Below are 21097 nucleotides of genomic sequence, written 5' to 3'. Positions count from 1 at the left end.
CCTGCTGATCTTCCTGACAGTCTTATCACCAGAAGTAGAGACGCCCAAACATCTGATCCCATCAGAGACTGAATGCACAGAATGTGGACAGCACGCCAGTCTTGGTGACCCTCAGTTGTTGTCTTCCCTTTATCCACGTAAGTCTGGTGTCTACTCAACAGATAAATGGGAAACATTTTGTGTACCAAGTAATTCATGTATTAATGTGACTCAAATGTTTTTCCTTGTCTCCATTGTATTTCTCAGGTGGCTGCAAGAATCCTTTTGTTGTAAAGCCTACTTATCACAACTGGTCCCCCTGGATTGGACCACAGACAAGACGATCTGACATTTTGATCAACACAGAGAGTGAAAAAGTCCACTTGCCTGATTCCGACAGTGATGTAGACCAGTTTCTCACAGAAGAGCGGCTTGCAGATGAGGTTCTCAATCTCAAGGTAGTCTCTTTTTTTTTATTTATTTTCAGAATTTTCCGATTGTGTTTGTCTTTCAGGACAGTTAAATAATATTAAAAATAACTAACTTTTGGTTTTATTTTAAAGCTACCTGAGATCAGGAGACTCTGCAGTCAATGTGGAATTGACAGCAGAGGTTCTAAGATGGATCTTGTGCTCCGTCTGCGGGACAAAATGGCTTCTAGAGCCACATATAACAAGGTTTTTGAGAAAGTGTGGGGTGCCTCTGGTAAGTGTGTGACAACTCCTAACAGAAAATGTGTTAACCCATAAGAAAGTATGACCTTGAGAAAAATAGAAATTACCAAAAAAACATGCCTTGTGTATCTGCTATTTTGAACATATAACACGTTGTCATAGTAATGTCAATGCTATTGTTAAGCTTAATTTAGTACACAACAACAAGGACCTAGATAAGTTGTATGCTGTACTAATAAGAATATGATTTGTTGTTTCAGGTGGATGGGCTGTAATCACTTGTCCCTGTGGCATTATTTATTCTGTAAAGTTTAACCTGAGAGCGGAGAGCCCTAGAGACTTTGCAGACCTTCTTTTATCCTGGAAGTTTTTTCCCAATATTACAGTGTATGACTACCCCAGGGGATTGGTAAGTCATCTAAAGAAGAGGTGTGCTAAGGATACCCCATTTACCATCCACGATGGTTGAGGCCACCCCTGAAAACATAAGACAAGCTACTGAAAAAAAACTTGCTGTAAACTTACCCTGGTTGAAGCACAGGAAAGAACCAGAAGACAAGGGAGGGCATCCTGTCACTGGCTCATTAGAGCATTATTGTCTGAGTGACGTTTTCCACCAAGGCAATAGTAAGGATGAGAAGGATGTCTTGCGGAAGATTGAGATGGTTCCGGAACTGGCAGGAAGATTAAACAGCCAGTGTGCAGAGCAACTATTTGCAGGCATGAGGAAAAATAACTACTTCCTGAATATGCTCAACCCATCCACGCACATCTTTCTGCAAAGAAACATCCTCCACCATTTCAATCTTAGGAAGAACACAAAAACCAAACAAAACATTCTAAAAGTTGCGGGGCCGCATGCAAATTTGGTCCTAGACAAAAATGGATGCATCATAATGGGTAATGCTCAACTTTTGTGTTATCGTTGTGGTAGTCTCTGAAATTAAAGCACAACACATATATTAATGTAGGACTGTTTCTGTTGATAAAGGCTGTGAGAAAAACCAGCAACATGCTTGCAGTTTGGAAGCCAGCGTTATTCAAACTCACCAATGTTCTCTTGATGACTCTTTGACAAGCTTACAAACAACTGGAGCAAATAAATTCACCTGGACTCAAAAGCCTAATAACACAGAAATTACTTTGGTAAATATTTATATCAATTTTGCTTGGTGTTTGTTTTTTTAATATTTCTTTCTGTGTTTTTTTTTTTTCAAATAATTTTTAGTACTTATAGTTGTGACATGATCAGGTGTTTGAATTTTAGTTTAAAACAAAAGACACTGCACAACAGTGTTCCCAATATTTTTCTGTTAGAGACATCTGTTATGATGTGAAATTTCTAACAAACAAGCAGTATAAGCACATTGTAAGTTGTGGATATCAGTAAACATACTTGAGGAATGCATAATATTGTGCAAAATTAAGTTAATAAAATGTATTTGTCTTCCATTTTTCTTTCCTAAGCTTGCTCAAGTATTGGACCAAACCAGAGATCCAGCTGAATATGTTGCTTGTGTTGATGGGCAGGTCCTCACCAGAGGAGACATGTTCACTCTTGGTTTATCGCAAGACATGAATGGGCAGGTGAGTTTAAATATTTTTCAAGCCATATCAGTGTTAAAGTTGTTTTTTATGTTGTTAAAATATGACTGCTACAATTCTTCAAAGATTCTGAACTCCTGTCTGAAAGTTGTTGAAAGAATGTGCATCAACAAGGTATGTCAATTTATGTAACCTACATTTGTTTCATGATATTTGAGAGGTTGGAATCGTATAAAAACTAAAAGAGTAAATCTCATAAACGTGGAAATGAAAAACAATGTCAGGCATGGTTTCGGATGTGAATTTAACATAGATGACAAAAAAGTGTCTCTTTACTTTGAACTTCTTGATTGTCCCTTTTTTATTATTATTTCTCTAGGGCATCAAAGTTTTTGCAGGAAACAGTCATGTAGTCCACACCTGGTTTCCACCTCTTTCCCTTGACCCAGCACAACACCTACCAGTACATCCTGTTGATAAATTTATGTTCACCTTTGGAGGTCAGATTCACCACAATATATTAATTATTTGATTTAATTGGAAGCCGCAGGCACAAGATCTGGACTGGGTTCTGATTCCTGTGTGGCATCCTGGACATTGGACACTATGCGTTAGTACAATACTTATTTGATATTCACCTTCATATTTACTGCCTTTCTTGAAAGTAGTCAAATTCATTCATTAATGTGCAGTAGTGTTCACCATCAGTGCGACATATTATTTCAGATTCTGAAGCCTAAACATAGGGAGATTTTCTTCCTTGATTCTATCAATGGCACTGGCTTCACTGATGAAAACCGCATCAGAACATTAAGGTTTTATAGGAATAAGTTTGAGTGTGGCATGTGTTCAATATGTTGTTCCGTTGTTCCACGGAGGCAAAGGTTCAGCATTAATCTTCATTTTTATGTAACAGTAAATATACAAATTGAATTTGTGAATAACATTTTAATGTCTGAAATTTGATAAGACACACATTTTGTAAGCAGTTTCTTGTTTCTTTTTAACAAAGACATGGGTTAAAGCTGGACCATCAAGAGACCGTTCTGTCTCACATCTGTCTTGCATTTTCATACATCTTTATAATTTTTATGTTGTGAAATATACCCTTGCTAATTTTTAACTTCTCTTATGATTTGCATCATCAGAGAAGTCTGTCTTCAGATGTCATCTGGTCCATGGACAGAATTTGTTGGCAACGATGTTGAGGTGAGATGTTATGATGGGACACTTGTGGTTCTTAAGAGCTGCTTATTTCAAACCGTTCCTGCTTTAAATGTTTATAAGCAATACTGTGGGTAAGGCTGTTGTCCTTTACCTCAATTTTATAGTTAAAGTAATGACGCATTACTTTTCTCTACCCTGTTTGAATTTTCTCTTAAACACCACAGGGATTGCCGAAACAAGGACTGTCCAACAACTGTGGAATGTTTGTAGTGATGGTAACATCCGCTTTCACCCACCATATTGTTGTATGGTTTGTGTAGATGTAATAATCAAAATTTTCTCAACAGTATGCACTGTACTTTGTGATGGGAGCATCATTTGATTTCAGCGAGGTAAAGAAAAAGATGAGAGTCTATTATTTCTGTTTGATATTTCATTAAATTTCAACCTGTGATGTACACAGAATGATATGATGACAATACGAAGATGGTGGTCTCTCACTCTCTTGACAAACTTCCCTGTGAAGTAAGAACAATAATGTACCACATCATGTTACAAATATGACAGTTTTTTTAAGAAAACATCCCTTTGTCCTTTTTAAAGGTCCAGAGAAGAACTGCAAAAGGAGAGAAAGCGGAAAAAAGTTGAGGAAAGGGAAAAATGTGAGGTGAGTTGTAGCTAAAATTCATGACTTTGTATTTTCAAATCATGTAATTTCTATTCACAGTACACTTTTGGTGTATGCTTATTTTTTTAAGTCTGAAATAAAATCAGGATAGAACAATTAAAAGGGTTGAATGACTTTTTATGTTATTTGGGCTTGCATTAATCTTCCACTTAAAAAAATCTATATTTTTACAGACTCTGTTTGCTGATGACCACAACTATGCCAAAGCAACCGAGGCACAAATTGAGGTTAGTTTTTAAAAATATGCATAACTAGTAATTTTGATTTGTGTATCTTTATGTGCAAATGAAACTACAACTCTAAATGATTTAGGCAAAAAAAAGTAAAATGTATTATTTGGACAGCGTTTTTTATACCATTACAGATGGATAGGATAAGGTACTGACAGATACTAAGTCTTAATTATTGTTTCATGCTCGTCACCATTCAGGTACAAAGTATACCGCCAATCTTACAGGTAAGATTCATTCATAATCATGTCATAGCCATTCTTCCAGGATAAGTCTTGCAATGCACCTGTTTTTTTTACTATCATTATTTTCAGATGCCTTTGATTGTCCTGGAAGCTATTCTCCAGGAGGTAATACTGGCACAGGGAGACACAGCTTACCTCACGTTGGCATTGACATGCAAGTCCTTTGAAGCCATTGTGTCTGACCCAGTGTTCAGGAAGAAGACTCACTTTGCTTGGTTGGATGGTAAGGACCTTTCACTTTTTTCACCTAAAACATGTGAAATTAGATTTCCACTACATAAAATAAGTTTTTCATTAACAGGTGAGATCAACTGGGAAAATTTTTCTGAATCATTCAAGGCAGAAAACAGGATTCCTTTTGCGGTTATCCAATGTTCTTCCTGTAACCGGCAGTATAAAGACTCTGTGGGCTTCACCGGGCATGGAAGACGAGGAGAGTTCCCTCGTTACTATTGTGATGGCATACCTGGACACTGCCCTGAATGCCAGTACTAAATGCAAGGAAGATATTAGTTTTTTTTCTTTTTTTTTTATGATGAAGCACATTTGCCTTTTTTCTTGTTCAGTCATTTGTTTTTGAAATATGTTAATAAAATATTATGTACATTTTTGAATGTTACTTTTGTTGTAACTCATTTGATTGAAATTATTTAGTTTTTATAGAAATGGTGTCATTTCCACACAGTTACATTGTGGCTGTATTTTGTTGTAGAGTAGAGCCAATAAAATGGTTGTAAATATATTGTAACAGTGTTGTTTAGTATTTGGATAACCTTGATTTAACAATTTAAAATACATGCTAAGTTCATAATTTTCAATATTTTATATGTGTAAATACAATGTTTCCTATACTTTTTCAACAATGACTGGAATCAATACAAATTTCATTTACAAACCTGACATACGGCACAAACAGAAACACAAATGTTTCTGCTTGTTTTAACAGTCAGAATGAACTGTTTTATAATAAAGCAAGCACATACAGAAACATTGTTTAGTTACAAAGTTATAATCCAAACATAAGATTAAAGGTAAGCTGAGCAAAAGTAGAGATCAGGTGGAAGTGATGGAAGCTCAGGTGAGGAGCAGTTGCACATCAAGCCGGAGTTTCTGAAGGGTGGAGGAGATAAGACCGGCGCCGTGATCAGGTGAGATGAAGACAGTTATAGTTACAATTTACACAGGTTTAATTTATGTATCCAGTGAATTTATTAAAAAAAGGTTTTCATATAGAAAAAAATAACTCCTGAACAGCAGATCATTCTCTCTGGCGGTGACCAGCGCAGCGTCTACGGCCGGGTCCGAAGATTATTTCTTATCAAATAAAATTTCTAAAACCTACTTTCTGTGTGAGTCTTTCCAGGTTGAAGCTGAATTTAAAGTTTTAAATGAATCACTGGGTTCTGCAACAATTGCATATTTAAGGTCTTTGGAGCGCAGTTTATAAATTGATTGCAATTAGAATAGATTTGTAATTTCTAAATGGAATAGTGGGACACCAACCAGTTTACTGGTTAAGACATTATGGTAAACAATAACAGTTGAGCTTGTTAGAAGTTCAAAAGTCATTTAATTTGTTAGTGAATTATATTCAAGATATGAATAATAAGAAAAATATTTGGCAAATAAACAGAATTGTGAATGAACGGACCAGGTTGGCCAAAATTGTTGACCAAACCTCTTTTCCATCTAGTCCTTATGAAATAATGAAAAGGACATTGTATATTAGATTTTAACTTATTTATTTTAAGAATACCATTCACAACATCTAAAACTATTATTTGAATTTCAACACCAGCAAGTATTTGTTTATGGATGGACTGGCGATGTGTCCAGGGTCCATCAGCAGCTCTCACCACCCCGCTATATGTGTATAATAATTAATGGAATGGATAGATGTGTTCTTAATGTAATGTACATTTGTCTCTAAAATATTAATTTAATTTGTTTTATGACTTTTGTTTGGGATAGTTAGGGTGTAAAGATAGATAAATACATCTCCATGATTCCTTCTTTTAGATTGTTTGTTAATATAATTTTAACATCCGAAAAGAAAGATTTAATAAACGTAATATATAACGTATCTCATTTCCTTAACGTTTAATTTGTAATTAATTTTAAATGTTAAAAGTGTTATTGGGTGTTTTGAAAAGTTTTGAAAGTGTAAGTTTTGAAAGGGGTAGTCAAATAAAATGCGTTATTATTATAATTATGAAAACACGGCGCACCCTTCATTTCCTTATTATTGTTTATTGTAGATTGTTTGTTACTAATGTAATTTTAACATCCGAAAAAAAGATTTAATAAAGATAAAAAAGCGGACATACCACGTGACTGACATACCACGTGACTGACATACCACGTCACTAACATAACGTAACACGTGGTATGTCATTTCCTAATTAGTAATTAATTTTAAATGTTAAAAGTGTTTTTGGGTGTTTTGAAAGGCGTTGTGAAATAAAATGCGTTATTATTATTATAATTATTAAAACACGGCTGGTACAGGAAATGGTGTCACTGGCGCCCCCTTCATTTCCGGAATGTAATAGTCCAATTTCCATATAAGGTATGAGACTGACAGTGGTCCGTCACCGCCCCTTTCCGCAGGCTGCAGCGAAGTGTACTTGGTCTCAGCAGGCTTGCTCCACCCCTTCTCCACCCCTTCGTTCTCCTGAAGGACTGGAGCGGCCGGCACTGAGGTGACTCAAATTAAACAGAGGTTAAACTGAGCAAAACATAACAGTGTAAACTAAAATGTGCACACTTATTCTAGAATACAGTGTTATGATGTGTTTCCTTCTACACAAAACTAGTTATTCTGTAAATTAAAGACTTTAATTGTATGACTGACTAAACTTTAGCTCTAATAACATTAAGCTACATCATTTTTAAAGTTTAATCAGTAATACTTTTATAACTAATGTATGACAGATCATGATTTCTTGGTTAATGTCAAGTTGTCATAACGGAGATATTTTGAATAATGTCAACTTTGTATTAAAAGTGTCATGATTTACCCAATGACACTTTATGAGAACAGTCATAAATATTCATGAAGACTTACTCATGTTCATGACGGTTCATGTTCATGTCATGTTTATGACAGTGTCAGGAAAGTCTTATTCACAACCCGTCAAATAAAGTGTTACCAAAAAAGTTGTTCTCCCACGAAGACCTCGTTTATTAAAGCAAATACATTTATTTTAATCGCCGACGTGGAACAATTCAATCGAACAACGATCGGCTCCGAATCTGCCAGGAGGAAACGAGCTTCGTTATCGTTGGTGTATGAAGAATAACAGAAAGGCTCACAGATGGCAGTGAGTCTACAGTTACACTGTTAAGGGCAGGATCAGCAAAATAGGTTTAGTCATTCTTGGCCTTTGAGTGACCCCTGTGTGGGAGGGGGCAGAGACAGAAGAGACATATAAGAAATAAAGCAAGGGGGGGAAAAAGGAAGACGGAAATGAAAACAGAGTGAGGGGCAGCGAGGGGAGGGAGAGAGCTGTAGGATAACAGAAAGGGAGAAAACAGACACGGGAGAGAGAGAGACATGTACTGTAGAGCTCCTGGAAACAAAAGGAGGGAGGGGGATTGCTTCGTCGTCTCTCTTCTCTCCCTCTGGCTTTAAAAAGTGAAACAACTCTTTGAAGAGAGGAGGTGGAGTTGGTGGGGGCACAGTGCTGCACCTTCACCATCCTGTCTGGACCGTCAGGAGTATATAATGCACGGACGCGGACCTGAATCCCAGACGCAACGCGGAGCTGCAAACGGACAACCAGCCGAGGACCCGACGCCACGACGACCATGAACGACGTCAAGCTGGCCCTGCTGGGAAGCCAGGGGGCCGGCAAGTCAGGTGGGCCACAAAACCAACTCGGATAACGGGGAAAAATAAATATTTACTTGGTTTTCTTCTCTCTCTTTTTTTTCTTTTGAGGCAGAGGCATCCTAGAAATCAGTGAAAAATGTATCGATGTAAATGGATCGTTTTAGAACTAATTGTGACTTTTGTGTAATAAACCAGATTCTTCTACTTATTCCTGAGATGGAAAGAATAAAATAGATCTTCTTTGTTAACTAGATTATTTTTTTTCTGCTTTACTTATAAATATAATATTTTCAAAAATGCAGGGAAAAAAAACATATGAGCAGCAACAGAATGTACACTAGACATCCATTCAGTCTTCAGGAAAACATTGGCTGTGTTTGTCTGAGAGATGCTGCTGGAAATTTCAGCTAATTACTGATCAATTAATTAATCACTAATGACTCGTCGTACTTGACGCCCTCGCTCCCTGTTCTTCCCAAGAAGCTGAAATCTGTCACTTTCATCTTAAAGCGAAACAAATCTGCTCTACTCATCAAATTAAATCCAAACATGACATTTATTCAGAAAAAAAGGATTTTTTTGTATCTTATTAGCCGTTTAATTTTTTAAGAAACTATATATTTTTATTCCTGTATAATTTCTTCTTTTTTTTCCACTTAGACCTGACAGTATTGTGTTTTCTTCTTAAATCAACTGTTCAGATGTGATAAGATGAATATATTTTATATTTTTTTGCATTAATCTTGTTTGTTTATTTTGCTTAGAACGCCTTGATTAACTCTGCGATGCGTTTCACGTTTTCTCATTTAAAACTTTCGAGGGTGTTTGTAATGTAATAGCAATGAAAATAAATTTTAAAAAAAATAATAACGATTAAGGTACTAAGAACATTTTGTATTTGGAATTTAATTACGTCATTGAAATTTCTCTTGTAACGCAGAGTTAATTACTATTTTCAAGGAAAGTATATTCTTTATGCTCTTCTTCATCTCCTTATTAATAATAATAGTAATAATAGTCTAGTAATAATTAGGATTTTTTTTGCCCAGCTAACAAAACAGTAGCACTTTGTTTTTCTGGATTCTTGGCACACCTGGAGGTCTTCATTTTCACTGACGTAATTATAAAAAATAAAAAAGTAAAACAGAGGAATTTTTGCCGAGTTCGTGTAGATTCATCGACTAGCATGAATCCCATTTTGACCCAGGTCCATGTGGAAGGTTTCGATTTGCCAGAGTTCAAACTTCACATGTACTGGAGACCAAAATATGGTTGATTTTTTTTTTTTTTTTTTGCACAATGAAATCGTTCCAATTTTAATCAGAGAGAAGTGGAAGAAAAGCATCAAGCAGCTGGCACCGCTCTCAAGCCCCCGCCGCTCCCAGCAGGCTTATTCCAGTTCTGAGATTCTTTACTTTTCTGCTCGATAACACTTAACCCTACCACTCACTTCGACCTTAATCACAAACTACAACATTAGTTTGTAATGTGAGTGAGCTGATGAGTAATGGTCAAACTGGCCACTAGGGGGTTTGGAGCTCGATGATACCAATATTTGTCCAACTGTGAGAACAGAGAAGAAATTGGATACGTCTCATTTCTGTATTGGACGATTGGAAGTGACAAAAACCTGAAATGACTTCAGACTGTGGAGTGTTGACTGACTTTTACCCAAACAGCTAAAGCTAGCACGAGCAAACTACTAGCTAGCCACGGTTGCTGCTCTTTCTCCCAGTATGAAAACCAAACTTTTTAACAGAATATACGATATATTACTGAAACAGAAGACAAACGGGGTCTTGTTTTCCATTCAAATATTCATCGGTGTGATTTTGTTTTGGTAGGAAAAAAATAGGTAAATGCCGAGAAGAGCTATGCTAACAGTGGAGTATCTGGTTTTTTTGTTTGTTTGCCACTGAGAGTTTAAATGTCACCATTTCTGAAGCAATTTTTAGTTAGAAAAAACACATTTATTTAACCAAATGCGGTACGCAACTAAAACGGATCAAACCGAGATTTAGATGGGAATAAAATAGAGAAAGGAACAAGCAGAATTAAATCATGTTACAATGGACTAAAGTAAAAACAGAAACAGAAATAAAGCAGCTTACACTGTGAAGATAAAGAACCAAATAAGTAGGTTTTTAAAAGAAAAGACACACTAATGTTTAATGGCAACTTTTCCCATAATCTCCAAGAATGAAGAGGCTCAATCTCCTTTGAGCTTCGGCCTTGTTTTTGACACAACCGTCATAAACTGGTCAGCTGATTGAAGGGCCAGATGTGAAACAAAAGGAGAGCTATTGAGAAGAAAGAGAAACGAGACATTTAAAAGCCAAGGAATTTTTTTTTGTTTTTTTACCCCTCCAAGGGGTCTTTTGTGGGCTCTAGTGTCCCTTATATGATAGTAGGCTGACAGGAAACAGGGAAGGAGAGGGGGGAAGACATGCGGCAAATGTTGTGGGTCCGGGAGTCGAACCCGCGACGGCCACGTCGAGGACTGAAGGCCTCCAAATATGGGTCGCGCTAACCACTACGCCACCACGGCACACCCCTAAGCCAAGGAATTTAAAATAATTTCTTTGTCACATTTCTTGGTTTTCCTCACTGGTACTTGAAAAAGAGCTGACATCGTACACATTTTGACATATTGCTTAAATTCAAATGAATTAGTAAGGCACACATTTCAAAATAAAAGTTAGGCTAATTTATGTCCAACTCAGTTGTTGCCATATTTTGATGTCAGTTCTTCGGGTTGTGAATTGAGTGAATACAGACTTAGTGCCTGATTTAAAGGTTTTATCACAGTCAGCAGTTAATCATTCAGTTTTGTCAATACAAATGTTGATAGGGTTAGGTTTTTTTTCTTTTCATTTTATGTGAGAAATATTGTAAACATCATATTTACTAGCGCGGTAAAAACCATCTCCTTGTTCTACGCTTGGCTTCGTCCAGAGGGTCTGGACTCTTTGGCTATTGAGAAACGATTGCTTGCTGTAGATGTGGATTGTATTGAAGTTTTAAATTTTACCCAATTGCTGCGCCAGTTCGACACTATGAAGCTTACCAGAGATCACGCGCGCTGCGAACAGCCATATCAGTGGCACAAAATCTTGCTTTTCGATTTTTTTGAAGACTTCTGTTAGTATCTTGTGGCCTTGAGCTTGTCTAGCTAGCCAACGGTTTGTTTTGAATGTCTCCCCTCTGTAGATAATGTACATCTCCTGAGAAGCTTCTGCTGTTTTCTCTTTGAAGGCCCCAGGTAGTGGATTTGAGCTCAACATGGCGTTCCCTCTCACTACTTGGAGGAGTCACGCCAGGGGCACAACTACATACTTCCTGAGGTGTATGCGAACATGTCATGGGCGTTTTCCTACACAATCCTAACAAACGTTTTTAATGTTCTCTTCACAATATGTATTAATTTATTTCTTAATCTATTTGTATGATATGTTCTTTAAATTGCCATCTATATTATTTTTCAGTCTCAGGAAATGATTGAGGGATGAAGAGACTGATGTCTGGTTCTTTAGGTTCTGACGGGTCTGCGGTTCCTCTCCTGATCCATTATATCTGATATCTAACCCACTGAATATCGCCGACACATTTATTTTAATGCCCCTTTAAAACGTCACTGTGATTGTTTAGCCTGTCTTCCCACTACCGTCTGTATTTTTGCCAGAGGTTTTGCTTCTAAGGACGGTGTTTTATTGGGTGGACATTTTAAAAAGAGGCGGGTTCATAGCAGCTCACCGCGGCTGCGTAGCAACGGTCTCTAGGCAACCGTGAGAACAGCGTCAATTCGTGGGGTTTGAGGGAGGAGCGGGGCTCCTATTTAGGTCCCGCAACGACATTTTATTTGACCTTAATATTTCCCGTGTTTTGTTTTGGTCATTATTATTACACTCACTGTTGAGATGTGTGATAGGGTGTCTATCAAACATTATAGCAATACGGAATAAATCGCCTCCCGTATTGGTTCAATACGGGCGGAGACAAAAACAAGTACCTGTCATTGTAGCCTAGCTTAAGCTAACCTGAATATTTACAACTCTCTAGTTGATACACTGACATTACTTACCTGTTGTCTTTCAACCACTTTGAAAAGCTTTTCTTCGTCTCTCCAACATCTTTATCCCTCCCCAGCCCCGGCTCCAGACGAGTTTAACATGGGGGGCATCAGCTTATTTTGGGAGGGGGGGGGGGGGCAAAATGAATACACAGCAATAATAATAATATTACTCAAGTAAAAGAAAAAGGTACAGTGCAGTAAAACTACTCATATAAGTAGGTTTTTTTCCCCCAAAAAAGTTACTCAATGTAACTACACACGCTTGAACATAAACAACATCAGTAGCCTACAGGCTGCTAGTTAACAAGCTGAAGGTGCTGTATTGGTATTAGCTAGTCATCATTTAGCTAAAATTACCTGCATCCAGCAGCTTTACTCAACTCAGTCGGTTAGTTTGGGGAAAAAACAGTGGAACGTTCTTCGTGTTTTGCTGCCATGAATCTAACAGACCTGAGTAGCTCTGCAGCTGCAGCAGCAGCAGCAGCAGCAGCAGCAGCAGCAGCAGCAGCAGCAGGTCTCCTTCACTGCCGCACAGGTATAAACCCAGTGCGAGAGTCGTAGCGCTCATGTTGCGTTTAAAGGCGGCTCGAAGAAACAGGTCACGACGTGTTAACAACGATTAACAATTAATGATTAACAGGTTAACAACGATTAAACAGTTTGCAAGAAATCAGTCAAAGGAAAATGGCAGAGAACCCCAACCGAACTCCCCATCTAAGCACTGAACATGCTGAAGCTCTTCTTCTTCTATTGCGTTTTATGGCAGTTTACATACTTTGCGTTTTACCGCCATCAACTGGACGGAGATGTAATCTAATATATATATATATATATATATATATATATATATATATATATATATATATCTTTTTTCTTTCTTTTTTTCCCATTCAGTCTAATTCAATATATAATATATATATATATATATTTCAAAAAGAAATATATATATATATCTTTTTTCTTTTTTTCCCATTCAGTCTAATTCAATATATAATATATATATATATATATTTCAAAAAGAAATATATATATATATATTTCTTTTTTCTTTCTTTTTTTCCTTTCATGTTGAAGCTCAAATGTTACTGAAGCTTTTATGCAGTCCTAGAGATCAGAGGACATAACAGTAACTGAACGGCCTACATCGGAGCTGTGACTGTGGAGGGTTTGACCCTCTGCACTCTGTTCCTGCATGCTTGGGTCCGTTCGTTACCATTTCTGCTCTGCTTGCTGCGCTCTGTGCTCGGTTTTGTTCTCGGCTGCTTCGGCCTCTCGGCTGTGGCAGCGACAAGAACTTCCGACGCGCTAAAGCACAATGAGATGTAAGCCTTCGGGTTCTTTTCCGAATTGAGATGACATCGTGTGTGTGTGTGTGTGTGTGTGTGTGTGTGTGTGTGTGTGTGTGTGTGTGTGTGTGTTTAGTCCTACCATCATTAATGTTCTGTTCTGGGACCCCGGCCCAACAATTGAAACTTGTTGTCTGTGGGACCAGAACTGGCCCCGGTCAGTCGGTTCCATGTGGGCGTGAATGGACCCGCTCGGTGTGCCAAACATGCACACAAAACTTTTCCAGCAAAGCTCCGTGGCCTGTTTGATGTGGATCTAAAGGTTTTCACCGTTCCAGTCCCAGAAACTGTTGGCTCTGTGTTGGGCCTGCACAGATAAATTAAGTTTTTTTTTTTTTCCACACCTCATTCCCTTCACCTGTGAGACATGAGACCTTGATGATCCCGTGCTTCATATTGCTGCTTCTTCTTCTTCTTCTGTTTCCTCCAGCTGTCCTTGTGCGATTCTTGACCAGACGCTTTATTGGTGAATACGCCTCGAATGCAAGTAAGTGTTTCCAGATTCAGAAAGCCCTTTGCTTTTAAAAGCTTTAGTAGCAGACCATAAATACCTAGCGCTGCTATCAGAGACAGATCGGTGACGGTCGTTTCACCTCTTTATCGTTTTGGTCGTTTCCTTTCACTGAAAAATGTTTCTTATCCAACCTGAAACCTGATGACCTAAGGTATTTTTTTCTGATGGATTTTTATGACTTTTAAAAAATTACCAACCAAACAGAAACTACTCAGAATTAATTTGGTGTGATCAGTTCATAACCTTTAATTTGTCCAGAAGTCAGCTTTACCATGATTACCATAATCATGATTAATGGCAGAGGTCATTATTTGAGTTTTTCACTTGCCCATCATAAACCTCCAAATAACATGCAATTAATTGGACTTGTACAAAACATTTGTGCATTTGTAGATATTTATTTGACTTCTCTATTAAAAAGTACCCAAAAGCAATAGTGACAGGCTACAAAGTGAGGGTAGAAATTGGCAACGTGGAAAAATGTACTGAATTACAAATTTATCCGATGACTGTGTGCCAGTACAGCAACGCTGAAATACACCAGTATCTTGGTCAAACATGTAAAAGCAACTTTCATTTGTTTAGTGAGTGCAATTAGAAGCATAACAGCCAACGTGAAATAAACACAAAGAAACTGCCAAAAACAAAAGGTTGACTACCTTGGTCAAACGTGTAAAACTTCTTTCAAATGGTTCAGAAAGTGCAATTAGGAAATCTAAATACATTGTCAAATAAATAATAAAGCATGATCCTCAGAGTACAAAGCATTGAATTAGACTAAATAGATCTGCCCTTATGGATCAGGAACACTGGCACTGATACCCGATCTAGTATTTTTTTCCAATATCAAGACCGATATTAATATAGGATCGGTGCGTCTATTTAAAATCCATGCAAGACTACAAGACTGTAGTTAATTTGTAAAGGACAAATTCAAAATGTACGTCACTCATAAACACAAAATGCACAAATCCAACAGAATAAAGCTGCAATGATATTTATGCCTGTAGGTTTTGTCCCTTTTTTTTCTCTCTCTTGCGTCTCGTTTACAGACTCTTTGTACCATAAGAGGCTGTCGATCGACGGCAGGCAGCTGAACCTCGAAGTGTTTGACCCCTGCTCTCAGGTACGGCTCACATCTCAAAGCTACGATGCGAAGCCCAGGTTCAACTTTCCTGTTTGGAATTCTCTTATTTTCAACGTTCATTACTTTAGATAGACAAAAGTCAGCTTCTAGACAAGTTTTGTTTCAGGATGGACGCAGTAATACCTGGAACAGATTAAAAAAATTTTTTTTTTTTCCACATTCCAACTACAAAACTTCAAATCATTCTATAAATCTGAAAAGTGTGGCATGTGCAGGTGAAATCAGACGTTAACATACACCAAATACGAAGACGCACACTTTTTTTTTTTTCTCAGCCTCCGAAGTAAAATCAGACCAAAGTTTTATTGTTTTAGGTCAGTTATATTTACCAAAAATATTTCTATTTGCTGAATGTCAGAGTAACCAGAGAAAGAATATGTCAGACTTATTTTTGAATATGTTAAAAATCGGAAGCTTACGTACAGATTGATTAATGTCTCTTTAAACAATGGGGGAACGCCCAGATGATGACGTGGTGAGGAACTGGTGCACTTCATAAAACTCATACTATCCAAAGGCAATGCTAAGAAATACAGAGGAAATGTATGTAAACTTCTAATTTAAAAAAAAAAAAACACATTAATATCTATTAATAAATAAACCTTGATTTGGACGTTGTTTCAATATTTTCACATAATGTTGTTTTTCTCATCATGTCATCTATTTCATGAAGTGCACCTGTTCCTCACCACGTCATCATCTGGGCTTCACCTCATTGTTTGAAGAGACAGTAATCAATCTGTATGTAAACGTCTGAGTTTGACAATCAAATATAAATCTCTGACATATTCTCTCATTATTGTGGCATTTAGCAAATAGAAACTAACAGAAGTATTTTAAAGTCTATTCTCGGAGTTAAAGGGTAATTAAAGGGTAAAACATCCAAAGGGGTTGAATACTTTTTACAGCCACTGCGTGGTTGTAATACGTGAAAACAATGGGGTGTATGAAGACTTCTACAAGGTGTTATACGTAGCTTTCAGACATGAAAACAGCATAAGATACTCATAGAAACTTAGGTAGCTAATAGTTTTAGAATAGAAAATTTAATTAAAGCAGCTTTTTCTTTTTTTGTGTGTACTTTTGTAGTGATTTTACAATAGAAGCACATGTCCCCCTGTCAGCAGAGCTCCGAGGCCCGGTGCATCCTGGAGGAGCCAGTGGACTGGGCAGACGGTTTCGTGGTGGTGTACAACATCAGTGACCGCTCCTCCTTCATCAACGCCAAAAGCATCCTGCGGCAGATCCGGGAGGCGCGCACCGACAGCTGCAAAGGGTCAGAGGCAAAACCAACTCAACACGGCCACAGAGAACAGTAGATCAGAAACAACAACACGCCGACGTCACGTAGCTGTGAGGAGCTCTGACAGAGGTTGTCTTTAGCAATGAGGCTTTTCCTGTTAGCCTCTAATTGTTTCACAGGTAGAAATATGTCCTACTGTGAACATTTATGGAAGTTCTGTTGTGAATTTGAGAGCGCAGAAAGTAACTACAGCGGCGTGTTAAGAGCCACTGCAGATAAGGTGGAAAAAAAGAGGTGAAAACCTCAAAGATTCCCCCCGCCCCACAAAAAAGGGGAAATTTCTGAGTTTGAAAAACCAAAAATTTGCTAAAACAACCCTCTGAAATTTCGAGATTAATCTTTAAAAATCTTTAGAAAAAAACTCAAACTCAAAAATATCCATGTTTTTCAAAAGTAAAAAAGAAAGATGAGACTGCTTTTTGACAAAGAAAATATAAAAATGTTCTTAATTAACAAAATGTGCAATGTACTACAAAAACTACACTGAAACCAGTGACAAAAGCTAAATTATAAGAACAGAAACACTAAGAAACATTAGTTGGATCAATGCTTCTGTTTGGTTTGAGTATAATATTTCTAAAAGCAACCCTCCATGCTGGACAGATGCTATAACTGATTGCAGAAATCACTTTCCCAAAGTTGTTCAGGGAGAAAAGTCATTTTTAATGTCAATTCCTAGAAACTAGGGAGGCACCAGTACAAAGGTTTGGGCTGATATCAATATCTGGTTTTAATATTTTCCACATTCCAACTGTCCTCATTTTTTTTGTACCTTTTGAATACTCCTTATTCATTGCTATTATGGCTGATAACCGATATTTTTAGTTAATACATATATTTCACTACCGTTTCGACACCTTTGGGGGGAAAAAAATAAACCCAACCAGAAACAGATAAAACAAGATAAAAATAAGTATCAGCATAAGTATCTGTTCACATCAGCCCAGTTTTATTTACGGGGGCGATACTGATTTGTTAAGACATGACTAATATCGGCCAATACTGATGATGTTGGCAGTATGTTGTGTATCCCTCCTATCATGACATGGTTGTTTTTTATTCTTTATCTCCTTGTTCTGTCATAAAGTTTGACATTTAACTTGCTAACTGAGGCCTGTTGACGTTACTCCTTTGCCATGTTGTAAGCCCAACATGTGATGGCGATCAGTTGAGGTGTTTGTCGTTATTATTTTGAGACATTCCAAACCTGTCCTCGTGTGGAAAAGCATAAAAATAACTTTTGTGATATTCATAGCTGTATTTTCACCAAACAATAAAACTGAACACGGAAAGACGTTTTTATTTCAAAAAACAAATAAAAAGCGAAGATTCCTAAGAAGAAATGTAATTTTTTTGTTGTTTTTGATTCCATAGCACTATATGATTCGCACACAACGTAAATCTTAATGAGTAGCGTTACATCCGCTCTGACGAAGGAAGTCGTTCACCAGCCACCTCCAACAAAAGGCATTTCTTCTCATAACTAGACTGTCGGTTTAAGAGAGAATATTTAAACAAGGGAAATTGTGAAATGGTTGGAATTATTTACATCTACCGCACCCAGACATCCACCAAAAAGAAAAAAATACGGCGGGCAGACGGAACGAAAACGAGAGCGCCACTCGGCTCTTTGGAGATGAACAGGAATCTTTGTGCAGGTTTGAGTTTGTGGAATGTCCCGACTGAGCCGAGTGGGTCCTGATAAACGGTTCAAGAGGATGGGTGAGAAAAACAAGCCGAGCCACATCAGGCTGGCAACCCGGCTCAGGAAAATTCATCTCACCAAGGGAAAGGAAAGAGGAGATCATTAACTCATGGCGAAGATAGGAAGAGGATGTGAATGTTGCATTTGTATGCTAGGATCAGAGAGGCACAGATCCACTTTTTCACTTCCAATACCGATATCTGAGGTTTAGTATCGATACCGATATGATACAGAAAAACGGTGCCGAGTTGACTTAAAAGGGTTCTTCTTCTCTTTTTTTTTTTAACACTGACAAAAATGTTCTAAATTACAAATTTATTTGATAACTGCATCAGTATTGCACACTTAAATTATCCAATAGCTTCACAAGCTTGGTCAAACGTGTAAAAACAACTTTAATTGGTTCAGTCAGTCCAAGTGACTTGAATTGCACTGATTCTTCTGTTTGGTTTTGACTCCGATATTTCTCAATTTCTAAAAATGGAGAAACTTTTAGAAATTTCCATAAAATTTTAGCGTCCATAAAGCAGGACTCTAACTGCTGTCTTCACCGTGCCGTCGGTTTCCAGTTCCTAACACTGAACCGTCCTGCATCACATTTCCTAGCCAATGTGAAATAAATAATAAAGAAACTGACAGAAACAATAGGTTAACTATCTTGGTCAAACATGTAAAACATAAACGGCAAAATCTTTCAAATGTTTCAGAAAGTCTAGTTAGGAATTCTAAATATAAAGTGAAATAAGAGATCAAAGCTTAGAATTAGACGGTAAATTAAGATACTCATTTTATTACAGTTGAAAATGTTAAATACGGCACAATGTATTTATCTTTTTTATAAACAAACCTTTATAATAATTAGAACCATGTCTGTCCAGAGAATTTTACTGAAAAGCCGACTGTGCTGTGCCAAAATCAGCATTGACTTAACCGATGAAACTTGGCTAAATATTAGCAAGTGTTGATAGACAGTGACCCAAATGCTGTTTTAATAACAGTAAATTCGTTCAATCAAGCGGGGGGGGGGAGGAAAAACTAGATGGCTTTCTTTTGATACAGCAAATGTGAAACATCTGTTTTAAAGTTTTGGATCTGCAATGAATAACAAAATAAAAATGAGCCTTTTTCTTTTTTCTGTTTTCATTAACGGGATCGATACGGTTATTAAGATCAATACCAAGCCAGAACAGCCGCCTCAAACGCAGAAGGGACACGTTTTGGGTTCAGAAATGTGTCCGGACGTAGGATATGTGATGATGGTGTCCGTCCAAGTTAACACTCGTTCCCGTTTCAGGGACTCTGACGTTCCCGTGTGCCTGGTGGGTAACAAGCAGGACCTGTGCCACGTCCGGCAGGTGCGAGAGGACGAAGGCCGCAGCCTGGCGCAGGAAACCCGCTGCCACTTCCAGGAGGTGTCGGCGGCTGAGAGCTACCAGGACATCGCCGGCCTCTTCACCCGGCTCATCCGGCAGGTGATGGAGCACCTCAAGTACCGAGCCGACCGCCGGCGCTACAGCGGCTCCAAGTCCATGGCCAAGCTCATCAACAACGTGTTTGGCAAGAGGAGGAAATCAGTGTGATGGTCCCAGTATGAGATGACAACATAGTCAAGCTGGGTGAACTGGGAGGTTGCTTCTTTTTTTTTCTTCTTCTCCTTTTCCAACAAAGCCATAGTCGAGGCAAGCAGCAGAGCTTCGTGTTCGTTCAGTACCGTTGAAACGTACTCTTGAACATCTCCACTTCTCACGTTACGGCCACGACTTTAATCTACTTTCTTGGGATTTCGTGTATTAGACACATAAAGTGGTGCGAAACTGTAAAATGAAGCTTGGTTTATGAATATTTTTTGCAAATGAAACCTCCTCTTTGGCCAAACTTAGGTTTAGTCAGAGATTTTTAATTGGATTTAGCTGTAGACATTGACTAGGCCACAGGAGCACCTGAATATGCTTTGATCTAAAGCAAAACAGCAGCAATGTCATAATTACAAATTACAAATGTCAACATTTCTATTTTATTTTTCTTTTGCTAATGTTGAAAAAACAATCTTGCAATTGTGGTATTTCCGTTAAATAAAAAAAACGCATTTAAAACCACATGTGAATAATTATGTTCACGCGATAAGTCAATTAAAACACATGCCTCGCCATCATCCTTCTACCACTTCCTGTTGTTTTTTTCCACCAGTGGTAAAATCTGGTTGTTGATCACATTTTGATACAGCCGAAAAAACCTCGCCTCATACTAGAGCAAAAACGTTTTAAGGTTTTTCGAGGTTTTTTTCGAAACTGCCATGTTTCCGTTAAGTGAATTCCATTTTATGGTCACTAGTGTCGCACAATGTAGATGGTGTGTTAGTTCTCAAAAAGTTGAACTTTGGTCTCATCTGACCGGAGCGCTTTTGAACATTTCCTTTCTCCTTGGTGCTTTTGTTTTACAGCCCACATTTACAGAGCGTACAATCCCTCCAGAGTTACAGAATAACTGAACCTGGGAAAAGATGAAATTACAAACAGGGGAGCTCTGTGTACCACTTAGGTGACTCCTGATGGCAGTTGATTGGATGGACTTTATTAAGGGGTATTATTGTAAATGAGGATGAGTCCGAAACACACTGTCATTTTGTTTTTGTGAACAAATGTGAATT

General features: G+C 37.8%; 2 protein-coding genes across 4 annotated transcripts; both read left to right on the top strand.

Annotated features, from left to right (window-relative positions):
* Window positions 1-265: 265 nt before the first annotated feature.
* Window positions 266-5090, top strand: LOC111610659. 2 transcript variants are annotated; one of them, XM_023345526.1, is made up of 14 exons: window positions 266-437; window positions 543-684; window positions 914-1062; window positions 2121-2240; window positions 2325-2808; window positions 3347-3407; window positions 3590-3640; window positions 3713-3757; window positions 3829-3890; window positions 3969-4032; window positions 4227-4280; window positions 4484-4510; window positions 4598-4751; window positions 4830-5090. In XM_023345526.1, the coding sequence occupies exons 6-14, from the start codon at window positions 3363-3365 to the stop codon at window positions 5021-5023; spliced, it is 696 nt and encodes a 231-aa protein (XP_023201294.1). In that variant the 5' UTR covers window positions 266-437; window positions 543-684; window positions 914-1062; window positions 2121-2240; window positions 2325-2808; window positions 3347-3362; the 3' UTR covers window positions 5024-5090. The 2 variants fall into 2 exon arrangements, with proteins under 2 accessions (XP_023201294.1, XP_023201289.1); XM_023345521.1 differs by lacking the exons at window positions 266-437; window positions 543-684; window positions 914-1062; ... (6 more) ...; window positions 4598-4751; window positions 4830-5090 and adding exons at window positions 1128-1553; window positions 1645-1799 and having other exon boundaries at window positions 2325-2372; window positions 2578-2661; window positions 2743-2808; window positions 3347-3576.
* Window positions 5091-7685: 2595 nt separating this feature from the next.
* rergl (RERG like) lies at window positions 7686-20546 on the top strand. 2 transcript variants are annotated; one of them, XM_005807439.2, is made up of 5 exons: window positions 7686-8390; window positions 14212-14268; window positions 15348-15421; window positions 16570-16718; window positions 19745-20546. In XM_005807439.2, exons 1-5 carry the CDS (start codon window positions 8339-8341, stop codon window positions 20028-20030), a joined length of 618 nt encoding a protein of 205 aa, XP_005807496.1. In that variant the 5' UTR covers window positions 7686-8338; the 3' UTR covers window positions 20031-20546. The 2 variants fall into 2 exon arrangements, with proteins under 2 accessions (XP_005807496.1, XP_023200472.1); XM_023344704.1 differs by having other exon boundaries at window positions 16567-16718.
* Window positions 20547-21097: the final 551 nt, after the last annotated feature.

Source organism: Xiphophorus maculatus, chromosome 2 (genome assembly GCF_002775205.1).
Source record: "Xiphophorus maculatus strain JP 163 A chromosome 2, X_maculatus-5.0-male, whole genome shotgun sequence".
NCBI classification, from domain to species: Eukaryota; Metazoa; Chordata; class Actinopteri; order Cyprinodontiformes; family Poeciliidae; genus Xiphophorus; species Xiphophorus maculatus.
The sequence above is the reverse complement of the archived record's forward strand: the minus strand, read 5'-3'. Positions and strand labels throughout refer to the sequence as shown.